The sequence below is a fragment of the Rousettus aegyptiacus genome, unplaced genomic scaffold (genome assembly GCF_014176215.1).
Source record: "Rousettus aegyptiacus isolate mRouAeg1 unplaced genomic scaffold, mRouAeg1.p scaffold_m13_p_2, whole genome shotgun sequence".
NCBI lineage: Eukaryota > Metazoa > Chordata > Mammalia > Chiroptera > Pteropodidae > Rousettus > Rousettus aegyptiacus.
Window position 1 is genome coordinate 14,928,915 of NW_023416295.1, and position 19,869 is coordinate 14,948,783.

General features: G+C 54.8%; 1 protein-coding gene across 14 annotated transcripts in view; it reads left to right on the forward strand.

Annotated features, from left to right (window-relative positions):
• The window catches only part of TNS1 (tensin 1), a 187,007-nt gene that overhangs the window by 96,542 nt on the left and 70,596 nt on the right, over positions 1 to 19,869 (forward strand). For all 14 annotated transcript variants that reach the window (XM_016156683.2, XM_016156676.2, XM_016156675.2 and 11 more), the window contains 12 exons: positions 802 to 851; positions 2,832 to 3,003; positions 5,154 to 5,204; positions 6,324 to 6,446; positions 6,888 to 6,952; positions 8,500 to 8,583; positions 12,230 to 12,342; positions 12,727 to 12,787; positions 13,005 to 13,080; positions 13,639 to 13,768; positions 14,894 to 14,959; positions 16,089 to 16,205. In XM_016156683.2, the coding sequence (XP_016012169.2) occupies positions 802 to 851; positions 2,832 to 3,003; positions 5,154 to 5,204; positions 6,324 to 6,446; positions 6,888 to 6,952; positions 8,500 to 8,583; positions 12,230 to 12,342; positions 12,727 to 12,787; positions 13,005 to 13,080; positions 13,639 to 13,768; positions 14,894 to 14,959; positions 16,089 to 16,205 (1,108 nt within the window). The remainder of the gene's footprint in view (positions 1 to 801; positions 852 to 2,831; positions 3,004 to 5,153; positions 5,205 to 6,323; positions 6,447 to 6,887; positions 6,953 to 8,499; positions 8,584 to 12,229; positions 12,343 to 12,726; positions 12,788 to 13,004; positions 13,081 to 13,638; positions 13,769 to 14,893; positions 14,960 to 16,088; positions 16,206 to 19,869) is intronic.

Below are 19,869 nucleotides of genomic sequence, written 5' to 3' on the forward strand. Positions count from 1 at the left end.
CCTGTTTGACACATGACTTGACACAGGCTCAGAGCGTTGAGTGATGCCAGGCTGCCCGTCAGGGGTTCGTGGGACTCTGACCCCCTGCTTTCATCACCACGTCATCGGGGTGCCCCGGGATGTTGTGGATGCCAAAGTGGGTCCATTTGTGTCGTTCTGTGCAAGTTGACAACCCCGGAAATGGGAGCGGGTGAGGGGGTCACAGACAATGGGCGGTGGGTCCTCAGGAGCACGGTGTGCTGTGTAGAGCTGCTCTAGGTTGGTTTACATCCCACCTGGCTACTCTCATCTCTGAACTCTTGATTGAATGCCTCGGAGGTGCTGCTTTAAAGGGGACGAGGGGAAAGGTTTAGAGTTGCACAGAGCGGTGCTGTCACTCACCTTCCTGCCTTTCATGCTTGCAACCTACGTTCTCTGCTCAGGGCTGCCGCCACGATGGCCAGTGAGCCCAGACGAAACGGGTTTCCATCAATTTAGTGACTCTTATTGAGTGTACACTCAGTGCAGATGGCCCCGGCCCCGGCGTGGGGCCATTCTCAGCATTTGGGATTTTTTCCCCTTGCTCGGGGAAGGAAAGCCCGTTGCTTTGGGGTCTTGCACGCAGGCAGGTGTACTCTCGCGGACTTGGTATCGACTGCTTCGGTTTTGGGTTGCTTTGTTGCTGTGGTGTTAGGGCGCCAGGCCTGGAATGCTGGCAGAGAAAGGAGAGGAGGACCTGTGTTTGCCCACGGCACTGACTGCGCCGTGGACGGCTTTGGGTCTCTGCCTGCTCCATAATGCTGCTTCTCTCCTCTTTCCCAGGGCGCCACCAGAGTCACCCCGAGTGTCCAGCCCCATCCCCAGCCTATCAGGTATGCCTGGCCTATAGGGGGCAGAGGGTGGGGGTGCTGGCAGTGAGGTCACTGTGGGTGTTCCCGGCAAGTCATACCCTTGGGTCTCTGAGACCGAAGTCATAAAGCCAATGGCAGGGAGCATGGGCAGACGTGAAGCCACAATGGGAGGACGCAGGAAGATAGTACATGGAAAGGGTCATGTTTTGAGTTCTAGCTTGAAGCCAGCCTTGAGCTGGATTCTTTATTTTCCTGCATAATCTTATCTACTCCTTGCAACAACCCTGCAAGGTAAGTCTCTTATTTTCATTGGGCAGATGAAGAAACTGAGTCTCGGAGAGATGAGGTGACTTGTTAAAGGTCACACACAGGCGACTTGGGGCCTTGCTGGTACAGAGCCTCTTTTCTCTGTGTCTAGGTTCCCTGGTTCTCTGTCTTGGGCTCTTCCCTCCCTGCCTCATAAGATGAGTGAGAATCTGGCCCCAGGAAGATGGGGCCCCAGCCGGGGAAGGCCTGGTGTGTGGCTGAAGCCCCTGGAAGATTGTGGCCCAGCTGCCAGCTGCCCACAGATGGAGTGGCCCTTTAGGATATCCCCTTATCCCCCCACAGCTGAGAACCACTTTTGGGTGGGTGGGTGGGTGCAGAGTGCAGTGCTGAGGTTGTCCAGGCGGTGGCGCTGTTCCGTGGCCGGTAGGCAGGGGCCTGAGGTAGGAGCGCCACCTCCAAAGGCTGCCGTGAGAAGCTTATCTTAGGGATGAGGAATAGCCTAGGCTCAGAGGTCACATTCACACTTACCGCAGCCCACAGCCCGTCTACCACTTGGTCTTGTCATTGCATTGCCAACATGGAGAAGCCTCACGCCACCCCTGGCTCCCCCACTCCAAACCCCATCTACACAGTGGGGCTCAGAGTTAACCCTGGTGGAGCCGTGGATGCTGCCCCACTTCTTGGTGTCCTGAGCTGTCCTCCCCAGTGCTGCCCCATCACTTTGAAATACCCCGGTGGTATTTGTCCCTCTGCTCCCCCAGTCCCAACTTCACCCCACTGAAATATGAGTGTTGCCCACCCCTAGAAGCTACTGGTGGGCTTCAGAATGGAATCCCAGTGTCTATTTCCCCTTCCCATCAGCACCCCAGGGGCACCCTAGACCCTCCCCTGGAAACCGTGAGCCCCTGCCTCCCCTCATCCAGTGCCCACTCCAGGAGTTCCTCTCCTCTCCGAGGAACTCAAATGGCACTGGGTTGTCTGGGGGCCCTTACAGCACCAGCAAAGGCTCTGCACCCTTTGCTTCCTGGGCCTTTAGAGTTGGGGAGACCACTGCCCCAAAGCCGCTCTGGCAGCAGCGGTAGCTGCGAGGTGGGGAGAAAGCCAGGGAACAAAGGGCAGGAGTTGGCCTGCCTCTGGGGAGGGCTGGAATGTGTGCTGTGGTCTGGCTTACCCGGAGCCCAGGTGAGCATGTCACCTGAGCTGCCCCTTCCCCTGAGAGGCCTCCCCGCCCACTCCACAGCCTCGGAACAAGGGGAGGGCAGCAGAAGGCGCAGCTCCGGGATGCTGGAGAGCACCCACTCAGGCCCTCCTCCTTCTTCTGGAGCCGTCCTGGGATCCTTTGAGAGGCTTCTGCCAGACCAGGTGGCTGAAGTGTGTCGGGACGTAGAGCTGGACTCCTGGGTCCTGGCCAGTTCTGGCCCCAGCTCTGACTTCTGGGATCAAGGGTGAAGGCAGTGTTGACAGGATTGGTGGGAACCTAGGTTTGGTGTCATCACTGTTTGATTTCGATGTGGCCTGAGATCCTTGCCAACCCCTGCCCGGCTCTGTTCCGGCTGTCCCTGACGGCTGCACTCGCTTTGCCAGAGGGTCTTGGTTCTGGGTCAGGGAGCAGCCAAGCGCCTCGGATTGGATATAGAGGCCACGTACAGTGTGCAGGGGTGTAGATTATCGGGACCTTGCCCTGGGGCGGGACTGGATTCTGATCTAGAAGCCCTTCTCTGCCTGTCTCCCCAGGAACATGAGTGTGAACCGGACCATGGAGGACAGCTGTGAGCTGGACCTGGTGTATGTCACGGAGAGGATCATCGCCGTCTCTTTCCCCAGCACAGCCAACGAGGAGAACTTCCGGAGCAACCTCCGCGAGGTGGCCCAGATGCTCAAATCCAAACATGGAGGCAGCTACCTGGTGAGGACGGGCCTCTCACCTGCTTGCCTGGCGCCCCTCTGCCCTTTCTGCTTGCCTCCCGCTGCTGGCATCCCTGCCCACTCACCCACAGCCAGCTCTTCCTCCTCTCTTCATTCGCCTGCCCTTGGCCCTGGTCTCTCCTGTATGTAGCCCGACTCTGCTATAAGGAGTATGTGCAGCTGGAATGAAGCATCTGACACCAAGTCATGTACGCGTGTGTGTGTGCATTCGTGTGTGTGCGCGCGTTGACCAGGAGGAGAGAATAACGATCAGAGGTCACGTTATTGAGCGCTTGTTATGAGCCAAGCCTCGTTCCAGCTGCTTTTCGGGACAGCGCTAGGAAGCAGATTTTGTTAAAACACAGAGAGGTGGGGTATTCGCCTAAGGTCACGGCATCAGGAAGCGGCAGAGCTGGCACGCCGTCGGCACCTCTGAGAAATCCTAGGGCACAGTCGTGGCAGAGTGCGGGACCTTGTGTGGTTGATACTGGGATAGTACCTGGTCTAGGAGAATCACCTAACGAATGTGGATGAGGTGGCCTCTGGTGGTCTCCTCTAATGTTAGAAAGGCCGGCCCGGGGATCGGACTCATCTGGGCCCCAGAGGAGGGCTCAGGCCCACTTTAGGGAGGTGCATGTGGACTGAGCCATGGCCCAGACCTTGCAGCCGTGAGGGGTCACTCGGATGTTTGAGCAGAACTGGCTGGGCGAGGCTGGGGCTGCTGTAACAAATTACCATGAACTAAGGGGCTTGAAACAACAGTTTATTTTTTCACGGTTCTGGAGGCTACAGCTCCACATCAAGGTGTCGGCAAGCCCGTGCTCCTTCTGCATCCCACAGGCGAGCATCTTGCCTGGCCTCTTTCGAGCTTCATGTTTCCCGGCATCCCGGGTGACCTTCGGCTTATAGCTGCATCACTCGAATCTCTGCCCCTGTCATGGCCTTCTTCCCTGTGACTCTCTGTGTACCCTCTTCTCTTCTTATAAGGACACTAGTCATTGGATTTAGGGCCCACCCTATACCCAGGATGATCTCATCTTCAGATCCTTAACTAGTTACATCAGCAAAGGCCCTATTTCCAAATAAGGCCACGTTCTGATGTTCCGGGTGGATGTGAATTTTTATGGGATGCTGTCCAGCTCACTACAGAGGCCCATCCCTCAGGTGTGTCGGGCATTGAGAACCTGGCTTTAAATGTGGGGAAGCCCTGGGTTCAAATGCTGGCTTTGCTCTTACTGTCTAATCTCGGCCACTTAGCCTCATTAAGCCTTAGGCTTCCCATCTGTAAAATGGGTCTAATGACACTACCTACCTCTTAAGGTTGCTGAGAGAATTGAGCCAGCTGATAGAGGTGAAGTCCTTAGCACAGGCTGGCAGGCTGGGGACGCTCCAGAGGTAACTGTTGTTAACATGATGAAGCGTGTTCCGTTATGAAGCTCAAGAGCGGACTAGAAGCCACCTAAGGTCCTTCCCGATTTCAGAAGTCCCAGATTCCACGAGTTCCTGGGCCTTACCACCCTTCCCCGCTCTCCTGCCTGGTCCAGACTCCGCAGTCCTCTGTTCTCCCCAGGAGCCAACACAGTGGCCTTTGAGTTTTCTCAGGCAGTGAGGTAGAGGTGGAGACAGGAAATCCAGAGATGGGTCGGGGTGGGGGGGATGTGATGAGGTGTCAAAGAGCACCTGCTGGGAGAGAGGGGTGTCAGGGTCTGAGAGGGCGTCCTCCCGGGATGCCTTGCACCCTCTGGTGGAGGGCATCTGACCACAGAGCTGTTGCATCTTCACAGGGTGAGGTTCTAAAGTTCACGTGTAGACTGGAAACCAGAGGTGGCTAAATACTTAGCACTTACCACCACCAGCGGTCCCATTCAGTGTGGGGAGATGCCCACCTTGGGGGTGGCACGTGGGACCCGAGATAGGTTCCATCCCACCTTATCTTCAGTTCAGGCCGTCTGCTCACTGAGGGGAGTGGCCGAGTGTCTACCCTTCTCTCTCCCCGTCTTTATCCTGAGCTCCTGTCACTGAGTCCCCTTTGGTCAGCGTGTGCGTTTATCGGATGGGATCTCACACATGCTGAGGTGTGGGTAGAATTTTCAGCAGGGGGAGAGCAGTTGCGCGAGCCTTCTCACGGTCTCTTCCCTTTCCTCCTCCTAGCTTTTCAACCTCTCTGAGCGGAGACCTGACATCACGAAGCTCCATGCCAAGGTGAGCCCATGCCGAGTAGGGACTTGGGGAGAGAAGGAGACCAGGCAGGCTCCCCCTCCCTGCGGATCCTATGTTAGAATCTTGGGGGAAAGTGCTGTGACAGTTTGCAAAGCCTGTTCAAAGTTACAGTGCCTTCTCCTATTTGGGATATGGGAAAGGATATAGTCATTGTTTCCATAATACAAATGACAGACAACAAAGCTTGAAATGGTGATTGCCCCTCCGGAGAACTCATAGAATCTCTGAGGTGGGGCTGGAGTTTTGAGGTTTTTCAGTTTTATCGAAAGGTATTTGGGACTTAAACTGGGTGGGAATGGCCGATGGAGACCTTCCTCTCGCCAGCTGTCACTTGCATGCCTGGTGGGCTGTGTGTGGGGCTTTGCGGGACGTCTGCTGCTGACTCCTGGATTCTGGTGCCTGTTGCTGTGTGACTCTGGGCAGGTGACAGACTTCTCTGGGCCTCCGTTCGCACCTCTGAAAGTGGATGGGCTAGATTAGGTGTGATCTCTGGGCCCTTCCAAGCAGAAGTTCTCTTTTACTGTAAAGTTCCGTGAGTTTAGGAAAGTTTCGAGGTGCCCAAAGACTGCCGTTCAGATCTGCCCTCTGACCCCTTCTCTGGTCGGCCTGAAAAAACAACGGGGTGTGTGTCCAGGGCCTGGAAAAGAGCTGCGAACAGCCGGGAGCCCTTCCCTCTGCCCTCTTCTGCCCCGAGCCAGGCCTTGGGGTTTCTATGGGAGGAGAACTTGAGGGCAGTGCTGGAGGCCCCAGAACTTTTTGAGGTCAACGTCATGTAGAAGGGACCTTGGATCATCATTTCCAAGCGTTTGTTTTGCACACACATGAGAAACTGAGGCTGGGGGAAGGGCCGCGACTGGCCTGAGGCCCCACAGAGAGCCAGTGTCGGAGCTGAGACACAGGCCCAGGGTCTCTGGTCCTGGTCAGTGTGCCCTTTGCCTCCACACCCCCAGCTCCCAGCTGGGCCGATGCGCAGGGCAGGAACCGAGACCAGGCTGCTGATGGCCACCGTGATGCTGGTGGAGCGTGGGGTGTATGCTGTCCATGCCGCCCTGGTTGGCACTCTGGGCTTCTGCTGCTACTTACTCCTGGCCCCGGCCGCAGGTCCTGGAATTTGGCTGGCCCGACCTCCACACCCCAGCCCTGGAGAAGATCTGCAGTGTCTGCAAGGCCATGGATACTTGGCTCAACGCAGATCCCCACAACGTCGTCGTTCTACACAACAAGGTCAGAGCCGGGGCTGCCGTGTGTGTGCGTGTGCGTGTGTGTGTGCACACGCATGAGCATGTGTGCATGCCCGTGCATGAATATATCCTTGTAGAGTGTATCTACCTGCCTGCATTATTGGATTGTGTGAGCGTGCAAGTCTGTGTGTGTATTCTCCTTTCTAAGGGATGATAGAGTCTGTCCAGGGGTACCCCCAACAAGTGGGGGGTACAGCTTGTGGGCCCCTCAAGTGTAGTGGATGATCAGCTGTGGTTCTTCTCTTCAAGACTCAGCCCCCACTTCCTCCCTCCCCTGCATCCCCCCCTACCTCATCCTGTTTTCCCTTAGAACCACAGTGCTCTCTCCAGACCCTGTAAGCTTTTCTCCATGGCTTCTGGATGGGCCTTGGAGCAGTAGGCCTGTCTTGGAAATAAAGGTTTTTGTGTTTGGGGGGTCTTTCAGGGAAACCGAGGCAGGATAGGTGTCGTCATCGCGGCTTACATGCACTACAGCAACATTTCGGCCAGGTAAGAGGGCCCTGAGCCTCCCATTCTTTGAATATGGACAGCAGGAATCCCTCCTCCTGTCCCCTTACGGCTTCTCCCTTCCTTGGGGTGGAGGATAAAGACATAGTGGGTGAGAGGTGCTTAGGAAGAGGCGGAAGAGTCATCAAAAAGGAGGTGCCTGTCTAGAGCTCAAAGGCAGGAGCCTGTGACAGAGGGCAGAAGAGAAGAGAGTCCATCCTTGTATCACAGCCCCATGGTGGACACCCCATCCAGCCAGCTTCTCGGGCCCACATTTCCGTGACAAACCACCTTATGTTTGTTTCCCCGAGTGAGCAGGGAGGGAGCCAGAAAGAAATCTTGGATCGGATCTGGGTCCAGCAGAACCGTCTAGAAGTTCTCTCATCCATCCGCTTGTCTCTGGCCAGCAAGGCCCTCTTCCCACTTAGGTGTTTTGGAGCAAGACTAGGAAACAAACAATGGATGAGTCCCATTCCGATTCCATTTTGCAGAGAGGTGGAAGAAAGAATTCATCCATTCATTTGTTTATTCATTCGATGGTTATTGAACAACCTCTGTGCCAGGCTCTGTGCTAGGTGCTGGGAATCGAGCAGTGCGCAAAGCCAGGCCACTGGCCTCATGAATATTAAATAAGTGAACAGGTACATCAGTAATAGCAGGTGACAAGTTCTGTGAAAGAAAGGAGACTAGAGCAAGACAGTGGGAAGGCGGAGATACCTGGCCGCAGGAGGCCTTTGGAGGGGGTGATACTTGAGCAGAGACTTGCATTATGTGAGGAGAGGGCAGGAAGGGCCGAGTCACATAAAGTCTGGGAGGGAACTTTCCAGGCAGAGAGGAGAAGGACAGAGGCCTGTGGTGGGAAAGCAGTGTGAGGGGAGGGCATGTTCGGAGCTGAGCGAGTGAGGAGACGAGGAGTAGGAAGCTAGAAGGGGGCAGAGTGAAGCTGGATCCTTGTAGGCCTCGATTAGGACCTTGGAGTTTATTCTAAGAGTGATGGGACGTCCACAGAGAGTCAAGAAATAGTGAGCCGTCTCTTCGTTTTAGAATGATTTGAATGCTCTTTGAGGAGGGGTAGGATGTTCTGTGGAAGGATTGTTGGTAGGACGTCAGCCTTATGACTTTAAGAAATGTAATCAAGCCTAATCTTTGTTTAATGGTGAATGCTTGCCGTGCACCTACTATGTGCCTAGATGTGCCAAGCTCTTTATAGATGTTATCTCATTTGATCACCATAGCGAACTTTGAAGAAGGCAATTATCCTTCTCATTTGACATGCAAGGAAAATCAGGTTCCAAAAGATTAAGTGACCTGCCCCAAGATGCAGGGCTAGTAATGACGTTGTAGACCAGGGGCGGCTCCAAAGCCCCCATGCCAAGCACTTCAGCACACAGGATGGAAAGATGCTGGGGTGTTCTTTTTCTGAAAGCTTCACGGCACAGGTGGGCTGGAGAACTCTGCAGATCTGGGGGAGTGGGGTGAGGGGTGGGGGGACGCGAAGGGGCTCTTGGACTTGGGAGTTAGCTCCTCTGAACACCTGTCTTTCCTCTCAGCGCTGACCAGGCCCTGGACCGGTTTGCAATGAAGCGGTTCTATGAGGATAAGATTGTGCCCATTGGCCAGCCATCCCAGAGAAGGTGGGTCTCCTGGCCTCACAGCCCAGTGCACATACGTGTGTGCTTGCAGTGCGTGGGGACTAGCCTCGGGTACCCATGGGGGATGAAGCAGTGTGCCTAGGCGGAGGTGAACCAAGCTTGCATGTTCAAGGGCCAGCCCAGAGGGGTGTCAGCTCAGGGACACGAGTGAGCCCACGGGCAGCTGCACACACCCACAGGTGGGCAGGGCAGTTGGGTCTAAGGCTGGTGCTGTAGAACAGGGCCATGGGTGGGGGACACATCGGTCTGGATGTAAGCAGGTCGTGTATAAAAAGGCAGTGACATTCTTAGTCCTGGCAGCAGGATTGCTTCAGTGTTTGGCTGAGTCTACAAGAGGCTGACTTCACTGCCGCCTGCCCTGGGGAGGTCACAGATGCTCTCTATAAGAGTCACCAAGTCACCTTCTGCTGGGAGAACTTCACAAGTTTTAGCAAGTACTCTCAACCATGTGGTCTCTTTGGAATACACAACAGCCCAGGCAGGAAGCAGGGGTCATTCATTTATCTGGCAAGTGTAAGGCACTCTGCTGTGTTCCAAGTACTGGAGGTAGCTATGTGAATAGGACAAAGTCTTTTGCCCCTAGTGAGCTGATGTTCTATTGAGAAAGGTAAACATTACACAACTAAATATTCAAATAAGATAATTTCAGAGAGTGATTCGTGCTAGGAAAGAAAGGATAGAGAGCCGCAGAGGCGAGGGCTGATGGGAGGGGAATGGGGCTGTTTTAGTGACGTGGTCAGGGCATACCTCTGAGAGGAGGCGAATTCGAGCCCAAAGCTGAATAATGATGAGCCACCACATGACGGCCCAGGGCGTCCCCATCTTACAGGAGAGAGGAGAGGCCTGAGCCTCCAGAGGGAACTTGACATGGCCAGGGTCCACGGGGAGTAGTGGCAAAGCTGGGATGTACTCCGGGGACTGTAACCCTGGCCAGGGAAGTACCCCATGGTTGTGTCATCCGCCGCCCTGAGGCTGCCCTTGGATTCGGCTCTGTGGACGACATGCTGTTTAGTGATGTCTGATCCACAGGAAGGCACAGGTAGTGTCAGGGCCAGGTGGGCCTTGGGAGGCTACAGGCGAGTGGGAGCCAGAATGGTGGAAAGCCAGGCCCAGAGTGGAGAACTGGAGAGTGGGACTCAGGCCAGAACCCTGGTGCTGTGGGCCCGCCACACCTATCCGTGATGTGTCACACTGGGCTACACACTGGAGCTATGGTGCCGAACCTCTCAGGCAAGGTCTCCTGGGGTTTAACCTCCTGGTGGATGACACCCACGGAAACAAGCCAGCAAGGTCGTTTCGGATAGAAGTGCTTTGAAAGTGGTAGACCAAAACGGAACATGATGGACGAGAAGGAGGTGGGAGCAGGCATGAGGGACTGGTTCGAACGACCGACCTTTCTGAGAAGGCGATGTGTGGGGTGAGGTCTGAGAAGGGGGAAGGAAGCGAGTGAGCGATGGTCTGGGACAGACAGTCTGGGCAAAGGAGACGGCAAGCACACGGGCCTGGCAGCCGCAGTGTCCTACTGACTTTCCGAGCCCCTCGGAACACTGGGCGAGAAGGTCCTGGGGCTTTCCAGACTCTCCATGCTGGGGGGTCCCCAACTCACGCCCCGTCATCTCCACCTTGCTTGCCTGGCTAGAAGTGTGTTGGCACCACTGGGACCGTTTCTGCCATTGTGTCAGGAAGCCCTAGCAGAAATGAGTGAGTCCTCAGGCTACCCAGGGCCTTACAATTGGCACAAGGCAGCTGGTAGCGAGCCGCAAGGTCAGCTGGATTAGAAACCGGATGTCTTTATGTGCAGGAAATTCTGGCTAAGCTGCCAGACACAGCAGCTGTGGATCAATAGAGTTTTCCCAGGGAGGAAATCTCAGGAAGGGAAGAACTAATTGCTTTAAGTACCTGCTCCTCAGTCCCTGGCTTGCCACATAACGGCTGGTGGCCTTGGTCATGAGTCTGGCTGGCCCTTGCCCTTGAAAGATAAAGGACATGAATAGAGGGGCATGATGTTATGATGGGACAATGTAGCTTGGGGAGAGTAGGCAGGGATGAGTTCACCTCGGAAGGTGAACGCCTGGAGAACGGGGATCGGCGTTACCTCTCAGGAACAGGATTGTTCGGGGATTCTACGGCGCTCCGTTCCTGTACACGTGTGTGTGTATTTACGTTATCTGTGTCCGCCCTGCAGTTCGTATCTACACACCCATCCGCTGGTGGGCGGGTAATTCTGTTTGCGCCCAAATGTGAAAGTGCAACACTTGGGTTTAACCTCACACGAGCTGCCACCTTCCTGCCTTCTTGCCGGTGTCGCTCGTCAGGAACGGGGCGGTCGGAGGAGAAGGGAACAGGGACAGGAGGAGGGAGGGGCTTGGCCCGGAGCTCCCCCATTCATTGTCACCACACCCTTGGACTCATTGTCCCCGGCACACAGACACATCCTGTTGGCGTGATCCAGAGTTCTGATAGGAACCTGCCATTTCAGGTTTCCGCTTTCAGTTATGGGGCTGGGGGCTGGGCAGGGGTCTGAATAGGAGCGGGTGCTGCCCATCAGATTATCTGGCTTGAGTTGTCCGAAGTGGCCCCACCCAGCCCAAGGACAGACCCCACAGGCCTGGAGGTGGGCCAAGGAGCGAAGATACAGTAGGGGACTAGTATCATATGGTCACGTGGGTTCTGGTCCCGCCTACCTCTAAGAGCTCCCTCAGAGTCTCAGATGCATCCTTATTGGTTCAGCTGACTAAGCTTGGTGTCCTCTGGCCAGTCGGAAAAGAGGAAGCACCAGCTAATGGCAGAAGGATTGGCCTCTCGTTTTGGCAGATGCATTGGAGTTGGACTTCTTTCTTTCTCTCCCCACTCACTCCTAGCTTTCTGTGCTTCTGCTGCGTATCTTTGGGAAGCTAATGATCCTTTCTGGACTGGATTTTTCTAACAGGAATGGGAATAGATTAATCCTTCCATTCTTCCAACAAAATCTTTGTTAAATGAATTTAGGGGATGTCGACCTTAGAGATTAGATATATAGCCGAAGTTAGGTAGCCGCCAGCACATGAAATGATATAGAGCGGCTTTCATACACTTCAGCATGATGTAAAAATGTGAAGCACTTATAATCATTATGCTTTTACTGTTTGCTGGCGTGTCAGGTGGTTGGTCAGGCTGTGTGGGCGGACCCGAGGCCTGCGGGTCTAGGTGTCGGCTTGATTTGGGCTTGGTGTAAGGGTGTAGAGCTGTTTGGTGGTTGATCAGCCTGCCTTGTGTAGTAGTAGTAGTGAGCAGCTAAATGACACCCATCAGGGATGTGTGGGAGGAATTTTGGTCCAGCAGGAGATTCCTGGGCTGGAGTGACGCAGGAAGGAGATGCTCATGTTGACCACCAGAGGGCGCTGGAGAATACCAAATGAAAGGTTTGGCTTGACCCAGCCCTAGGTCTGGTAGGATCCTCTGGCCCATGCTACCTCTGGCTGCAGACGGCAAGCGAGGAGGACTGTGTTGGGGTCGAGACCCCAGCCACATGGGGGCATGGGGGTGGGGAGAGGCTAGGTGGGGTGACCTAGGAAAGATGAGGGGAAGAGAACTTGGGATCGCCCCAGGACAAGCCTCCCTCGCTGAAGCCACCTCTGCTCCCGTCCAGGTACGTGCACTACTTCAGTGGCCTGCTGTCCGGCACCATCAAAATGAACAACAAGCCCTTGTTCCTGCACCACGTGATCATGCACGGCATCCCCAACTTCGAGTCTAAAGGAGGTATTGACCCTAGGCCTCCGGCTTTCCTTCCCTCCTGTCTTCCAAGTCTTTCTCTTGAGAGGCAGCCTTGGATGGTCAAAACGTGGGCTTGGACTGGAGTCTCAACTGTGCCACTTCCTGGGCTTTCGTTAGCCCCAGTCTGCTCATTCGCAAAATGGATCTGATGCTCGCATCGCCTGCTGGCACATGGTGCTGGATGTGGCAATGTTTTTGTAAACTGGAAATGCCTTTCAAATGAAAAGCTGGTATTTCCTCCGCCTTTCTCTTTCTGTTTTTCCTTCCTCTTGTCCTCCTTTCTCTTTCTACTCCCCCTTCCTTCCTTTCTACCCCACTTCTCCCGCTGTTCCTGCTGTCTTAGCTAACACCACCACCCTTCCCTTCCAGGGTGTCGGCCATTTCTCCGGATCTACCAGGCCATGCAACCTGTTTACACTTCTGGCATCTAGTAAGTATTCCATGGGAGTGAGAGGCTGGGGTGCCGGCGCTCCAAGGCCAGGGGTAAAGGTGCGGGGTGGGGCTTCCTCGAACCTCGTCTAGGGGAGGGCCGAGGGTCGAAGTCGGTGAGGTCTCCCAGTAGACCACTGGTAGTCGGGCAGCAGGGAGAGAGTGTGCCACCACCCCCCTCAGCAGCTCTCTCTCCCTCTGCCCACCCGCACCAACAGCAACGTCCAAGGAGACAGCCAGACCAGCATCTGCATCACCATTGAGCCTGGGCTGCTCTTGAAGGGAGACATCTTGGTGAGTGCTGCCCCTCCGTCTCATTTATTTTTCTCCCTTCTTTCTTCCTTTTTCCCTCCTGCCTCTCTATACAAGCCCTCACTCTTGGTCGACCACCAGCCTTGCAAGGCCTTCTAGCCTCCGACACTTCTTGTCCATTCTCCTGCCTTGGAGCTGGACATCCTCTCCCTCAGGCTTGCCTCCCGTTCTGGAATATCTCCAGGGAAATATCTCTCAGCTCTTACCTCCTGGCTTTCTATCGGTGACAAGGACTCCCTAATTCTAACTTCAACCCTTCTTCTGTCAATTAAATCCACTCCTACCTTTTCTATTCTGACTTGTACGCAGGAACTTCTTGGGAGGCAGTTTCGTCCCCATGGGATAAGACTAGTCTCCAACTCTCTGCTCTTCTAAGATTTTTCCCAGAGAGCTCTGAGATCCTGTTTGGTGTTGGTGACCTCTCCCTCACTGGATTTGGGGTGACCCTGGGGCCCAGTCTTGGAGATGATCGAGAGACTCCATGGGACATGGTTTCCCATCCTTGGGCCCTTCATAGGCTTTGCTCTCTTTCCCACCCAGCTGAAGTGCTACCACAAGAAGTTCCGGAGCCCGGCTCGAGACGTCATATTCCGTGTGCAGTTTCACACCTGTGCCATCCATGACCTGGGGGTTGTCTTTGGGAAGGAGGACCTCGATGATGCCTTCAAAGGTGGGCTCATGGAGTGGAGAGGCAGACCTAGCAAGGGATAATTATATCACAGGGTAGCAGAGCAGTAACGGAGGGGCCGTGGCAGCAGTGAAGGGGCAACTATTTTCTGAGGGAAGGAGAGGTGATCAGGGAGGCGTCTCCCTTTGTTTCTTTCTTTTCTCCATTTGAAGTTTTATCTCTGTAACATTCAGGATTGGGGCATATCCACATCCATCCGTTTATCCTTCCATCCATCCATCCATCCATCCATCCGTCCATCTATCCATCCGTCCATCTATCCATCCATCTATCCATCCACCCTCCCACCCACCCACCCACCAACTCATGCATCTAAGCATCCATGCACCTGTGCATTCATGCATTCATGCTCCCATCCAGCCATCCATCCACCAAGCATCACTTGAGTGTTGACATACTAGGCCTTAGAGATACAAAGAGAAAGAGCTGAGTCCATATCCCTAGGGAGTTCGTGGTCTTGTGGGAGAACAAGACTCACGAACGTACTACGAAGCGAGGGCTGCAGTGAAGAGACGCGCTCAGGCGCGATGGGCACCCCAGGGAGGGGACACCATCCCTGCCGTAACTTCACTTGTTGTAAGCAGTGGATGGTGATCTGTGTGTCCCGACTGGGCTCAGGCAGGGAGCAGAGAGCTGAGCTGGGACTTGGAAGAGAAGGGGCACGATCCCCGCACTGTAGTCTGGCTTGTGTAGGAGAAGGTGGTTTCTGTGATGTGCTTTCCCTGGACGAGAGCCAGAAGGGCAAGAGCAGAAGACGCCATCACAATTACGGAACAGAATAAATGTTACCGATCTTAACAAGGAGGGATAAAGGAAAGGCCAACGCAACAAAGAGGGGGTGGGTGAGAGGCGAGAGAGAGGGAGGGGCGCCAGTTCTTCCTCGCACATGGAGGGAGTCAAGACAGCATCAACAAATGGGCAGATCAAGAAATAGAGGCTTGGCTACCGTATTTAAAGTTTCAAAGGTAATCAATAGAATAAGTGATGATAATAATAATAATATCAGATTTAAGAAGAAAGAAGGTATATACTACCACTGTGTAAGCGAGCCAAATTATTCATCTTCATCGTGATCACCCACTTTTGTTTCTCCTTCTCCTTTTTCAGATGATCGATTTCCAGAATATGGCAAGGTGGAATTTGTATTTTCTTATGGACCAGAAAAGATTCAAGGTATCAGTGAAGTTAGAATCCATTCATCATCTACTCCTTTCCCTTTATCCTGGCCTGTCCCCGCCACCCCTTCACCATTCTCCCACGGATCTACTCTATGATTGTCAGGTTACCTGTGACTGCAAGGCAGGCCAACAGTAAAGGCTCCGGGTATCATAGTGGACCCCCAGCTAAACATGAGCCAGAGACTTAATCTCTGGGTAATAAAAATAAAAAAGCAGACAGCGAGGCACTGGTTCGGATAAACTGTTCTGGTCCCATTAGGTCATCATCTTATTATAATCAGAGACTGGGGGCCGTGGAGGACGGAGGGAGTGGCCGAGAGGACACTCAGAGGTGCTGGGTAGACGATAAGTATTTCTGAGAACTGAGGTGATTCAACCTGAAGAGGAGAAGGCCAATTTAATAATAGCTTTAGACTGGTTATATGTGGAGACCAGTTGTTCTCCACCTTATTTGAGAACAGAGAGGGAGGAGAGGAAGTTAGGTTACAGACAGAGGGACTCTGGATAGATTAAAGAAAGACTGCCAGGTCAGGAAGGCGACTTACGCGCGAGGGTCTGACTTGCAGCTGTGCTGTCTTCGTCCTGTGCCTTCTCTGGATGTGTAGCAGGGATTCTGCCCCTCCCCTCAGATTTCTGTCCGGAGTGGGGAGCGCCTTAAGCAGGCGGCGGGGAGATGGCTGGGATGACCTTGCGTCTTCTCAAGGTCCAGGCAGTGATCCCTGTTTCTCCTACCCTCTCCCTGACTCCAGGGGCAGACTCTCATTTCTGGGAACTGCCCCAGGGGCCCCTGGGATACTGAAGAGAAAGAGAGAGTTGCCCAGCTGGAGGGTTGCCCAGCTGGAGGGTCCCCCAGCTTTCTCTTAGGGGAGGGGTCTTCATTTCTCAGTGCCTCGTCCTGATTTACCCCTATGGCCTGGTATGAGCCTTTTCGAGAATGCAAGAAACCAGACGCCTGGGTTCTCCATCCAACGCAAGCCACTGGTCCCGCCCCACCAGGGTCAAGAAAGTGAGAAGTCCCTTAGGGAGCATCCTTGGGGGATCTTGTTGGCTTCCTCTGTTTTTCCAGCTGCTGATGTCTTTTCCCTTTTCCTTCGCCGTCCTCCCGCCCTCTCCCGTCCGTTCAGGCATGGAGCACCTGGAGAACGGGCCAAGCGTGTCAGTGGACTACAACACCTCCGACCCCCTCATCCGCTGGGATTCCTATGACAACTTCAATGGGCATCGGGATGACGGCATGGAGGGTAGGTGGGACCCGTCGCTCCAGCCCCGCCCCGAACCGCACCGCCCCTGCACACGGGGCCTCCGCTGTCTGGTTTGGCCGTGACACTACACTGGGTTTAAAGGGAAGGCAGAGACGTCCAAGGCACCTCTGAGGTCATAGCCACATGAGGATGTGCCATTGGTGCCAAATGAATCCCACAGACAAATGCATTTTCTGAGACTGGCAGGGGAGGGCTTCTTGAGGGTAGAGTGGCCTGGGTGGGCTCCTTGGAGGACACGGCCTAGGGTGGACCTTGAGATAGCCTCTGTGCTGCCACCACAGCATTTGTTAGATTTATTTTAAACCCGTCGCTGTAGTTCTCCAGCCTCGCTGCCTGAGTTCTCTGGGGTTAGAGCACCAGGAATGTAGACACAGCATCTTGGGCCTATGGGCTTTCATCGACAGCCAACGAAAATGTTTGAGAGCTGGAGGCAAACAGATAGGCTTCAAAATTTGAAAAGAAAGCTACGGAATTGAAATTAATACATGTTTAATTTAGCTACAAAACCTGACATTATGGCAGATGGTCAACTGAAACTCATTTCAACCCTCGAGAGTTATATATGGGTTATATTTATTTATGTGGTTCATGTGAATGTGTGTGATGGCTTGTGGGGCTGGGCCTCTGCGAGTGAGCGTGCTTGGAGCCCAGGAACTCTTGAGACGCCTTGTCTAGGCTTTGGCCACAGGCTTGTTTCCCTGATTTGGTCCTAGGACTGTGGGACGTGGGGGCTGGGAGACCCTCAGAACCATTGGCCACCCCATCAGTTTTCGGTTGGGGTAATTGAGACAATTACCAATTGAGATGGATTTCCTGATTTATTCCCCTGACCTGGGATGTGTCCTTTTAAGGATAGCAGCGCCCAGCCCCTGGGCTTCTTCTCCCAGCTGAAGTTGGTTCTGGGGTGAGGCCGTGCCATCCAGGGGCCCCTGGACCTTGTGGAAGAGCTGGATTAGGGAGAACCAGGCACCCTCACCCCGCCTTCTGCCTCCGTCTCCAAGGTTCTGGATTTGTGGAGTGCATGCACCCTGAAAGGCTTTTAGGCTTTTCCTTGCATAAAGATTCTCCCTCTGACCTTGGAGACACCAGAATGAGCGATAGATTTCAGAGGCATCGGGACAAGGGCAAGGGTTGGGCTAGAATTTAGGGCTTGATGAGAGCATGTTTTTGTGCAATATTGCAAAGTTCAAGGCTTGTCCTCATACCTCCTCTAGCTCCCTGTCCTTCCTCCCCCAAGGGGCACAGACACCCCGCCAGGGCCCTCCCCACCCTGCTAAGGCTGCAACCCCAGAGCTCTCCTCCCCCGATCCCAACCCCATCTACTTGTGCTGAGTGGCTGAGGAGTAGGCAGAGAATGAAATGAATTAGTCCTGAGATGCCAGCGGCTGCCAGCCCAGTTGTTCATCTTCTGGGGATGTTTGTATCTTTAACAAGAACACTTGGCAATTTGAAGGAATTTTCAGTCTCCCCATCTCTCCCTGGTGTGGAGTCAATGTGATGATAAATGTTAAAACATTTGGTAAACCAGGCAAATAAAAGGTAAAATAATTAAGGGGGAAGAAGGAGTGGCTGTGGGAAGGACAGGGCTTGGGACACAGTCGGCTGTGAGGGAAGGAAGAGGGGCAGACAGAACAGCGAGAGGCCGGGAGGGGGAGGAAGGAGAGGGTCAGGCGAGGCCCTGGACTCCTCCCGCCCTCTGGCCTGCCTTCCTCCCTCCTTCGATCTGCTCCCCCAGGCAGGGGATGGAGCCAGTGGGACCTTTGGCCAGTTAAAGGTCAGCTTGTCCTGTAGGGACAGAGGGGCTCCTGTCTGGAGGCTGAGAAGCTGGCCCTATGCCTAAAGGGTGGGCAGAGAAGCCAAGGAGGCTGCTCATGGCCCTGCTATCCTCCCCCCAGCCTGGCCTGGGCGGGGAGCTTGTGGCTGGGGTGGTCACCAGGGCAGACCCCGCCTGTCCTGCTGTGTGCTCCCTGTCGCCACTGGGCTGCATCCCCCACGGGCACAGGAAAGCAAGTCGGGACCAGCCCTGGGGCAGGAGCAGTCAGCATTATCCCCATCCTGCATTTCCTCCTATCTCGGGGCACTTCCAGAAGGCTCTAGATTCTGGGGCCCAGAGATTAAAGCATTTTCTTCTGACTAATTCTCTGGTCAAGAGAGGGAAGCAGGAGGCCCCCGTGTCTGTCCCCCGGGTTGTGGACAAGTCCTCGTGCCTCAGTTTCCCCATGCGGTGGCTGGGGTAAGAGCACCTAACCCTCAAGACTCTGGAGTACTCAGGAGATGGCTCGAGCTAGAGCCCGGGAAGGGACTTGGCTGTTTCCTGGCGTGGTCCAGGGCTGGGGGGATGGCCTGAGGGGTTAGGAGGTGCCCAAGGCACCTCTGCCTGTTTTGCAGGAGGTCCTCGGCCGACCCGAGGCTCCCCAGTGCAGCGGGCAAACACGCACTTCAGAGCCCGCCCGCCTGAGTCCAGATCCGAGCTCCGCTCTGTGGCCGCAGGCCCTCGGTCAGGTCAGGTTGTGTAGCCTTCTTGTGGTCTTCGTTTCCTCGTCTCCAAACTTGGGGCGGTGACGGTGCTCTTGCCATTGAGTTATTCTAGCAATGTTTGCAAGAGGCTGTTTAGTGTAGGGGTTAAGAAAGTGGCCTCTGGAGCCAAACTACCTGGGTTCAAGTCCTTGGACAAGATCCTCTTCTCCTGCAGCCTCAGCTTACTCTGCTGTCAAGTGGGGATTCAGTCAACACATCATTTTGAGCACCTTGTGGAGACTGGCGGCTGTGGAGGGGCTGCCTGCTGTGTTTGCTCACGAGGGTCTCTGACATATCAGTTATGACTGTGGCAGCATCTCAGGGGTCTGCAGACAGGGCTAACGAGAAGGCCCCTTGTCCTTGGGAGCCAGCTCTGGCTTTGCCACATGCCAGCGGTGGTGCCAAACGCTCAACAGTCACCGTCTCAGCTAACGCTCACAGGCATCCTGCCAAGTGGGCACTATTGTTCTGGCTGGATGGGGGGCTGGGACACGGCGGGATTCAGCACCCTGCCCGAGGTTGCCTCGCTGGTTAAGAGAGGGTCTGGGTGTGGAACCCCACTGGGCCGTCCTGGGTCGGCTGACATCCCCAGGGGCGTGTTCTGGGCATCCGGTCCTGTGGCACTGGGTCCCTGCCAAGCTTGGGTGAGTGTCTGCCTGCTCTGCTCTGCCTGCCCTCCCTCCCCCCATACTACCTCTTACCCCTGGACAGACCAGATCACACTGGTCCGCCTCTCACATGAGGGAGGCCTTAGACTTGGCAGTGCATGGAGCACAGCACCGAGAGGCCATCGGGCTGGCCCCAGTGCAGGAGCTGGCGGGACCGCACTGCAGGGAACAGGCAAGGTGCATCCCTAGATGCTTCTCCCTCACCACCACGGCGGGGGAGTGCTGCACACTCAGGAGCGCCTCTGGCGGGGGGCTAGCCTCTTCAAATAGGTAGAGGGTAGTGTGTCCAAGGTGAGGTGAGGCCATTTCTGGAAGCAGCCTGCCTCTCCTGTTTCAGGCCCGTTGGAAAGTGGATAGGAGAGGCCAGGCCAGGCCAGTCCCTCTAGAGCCCACTGAGTGACTCAGAGGGGAGGGTGGGGGCACTGAGCCAGGTGCTCAGGAACAGAAATTGTCTCTGG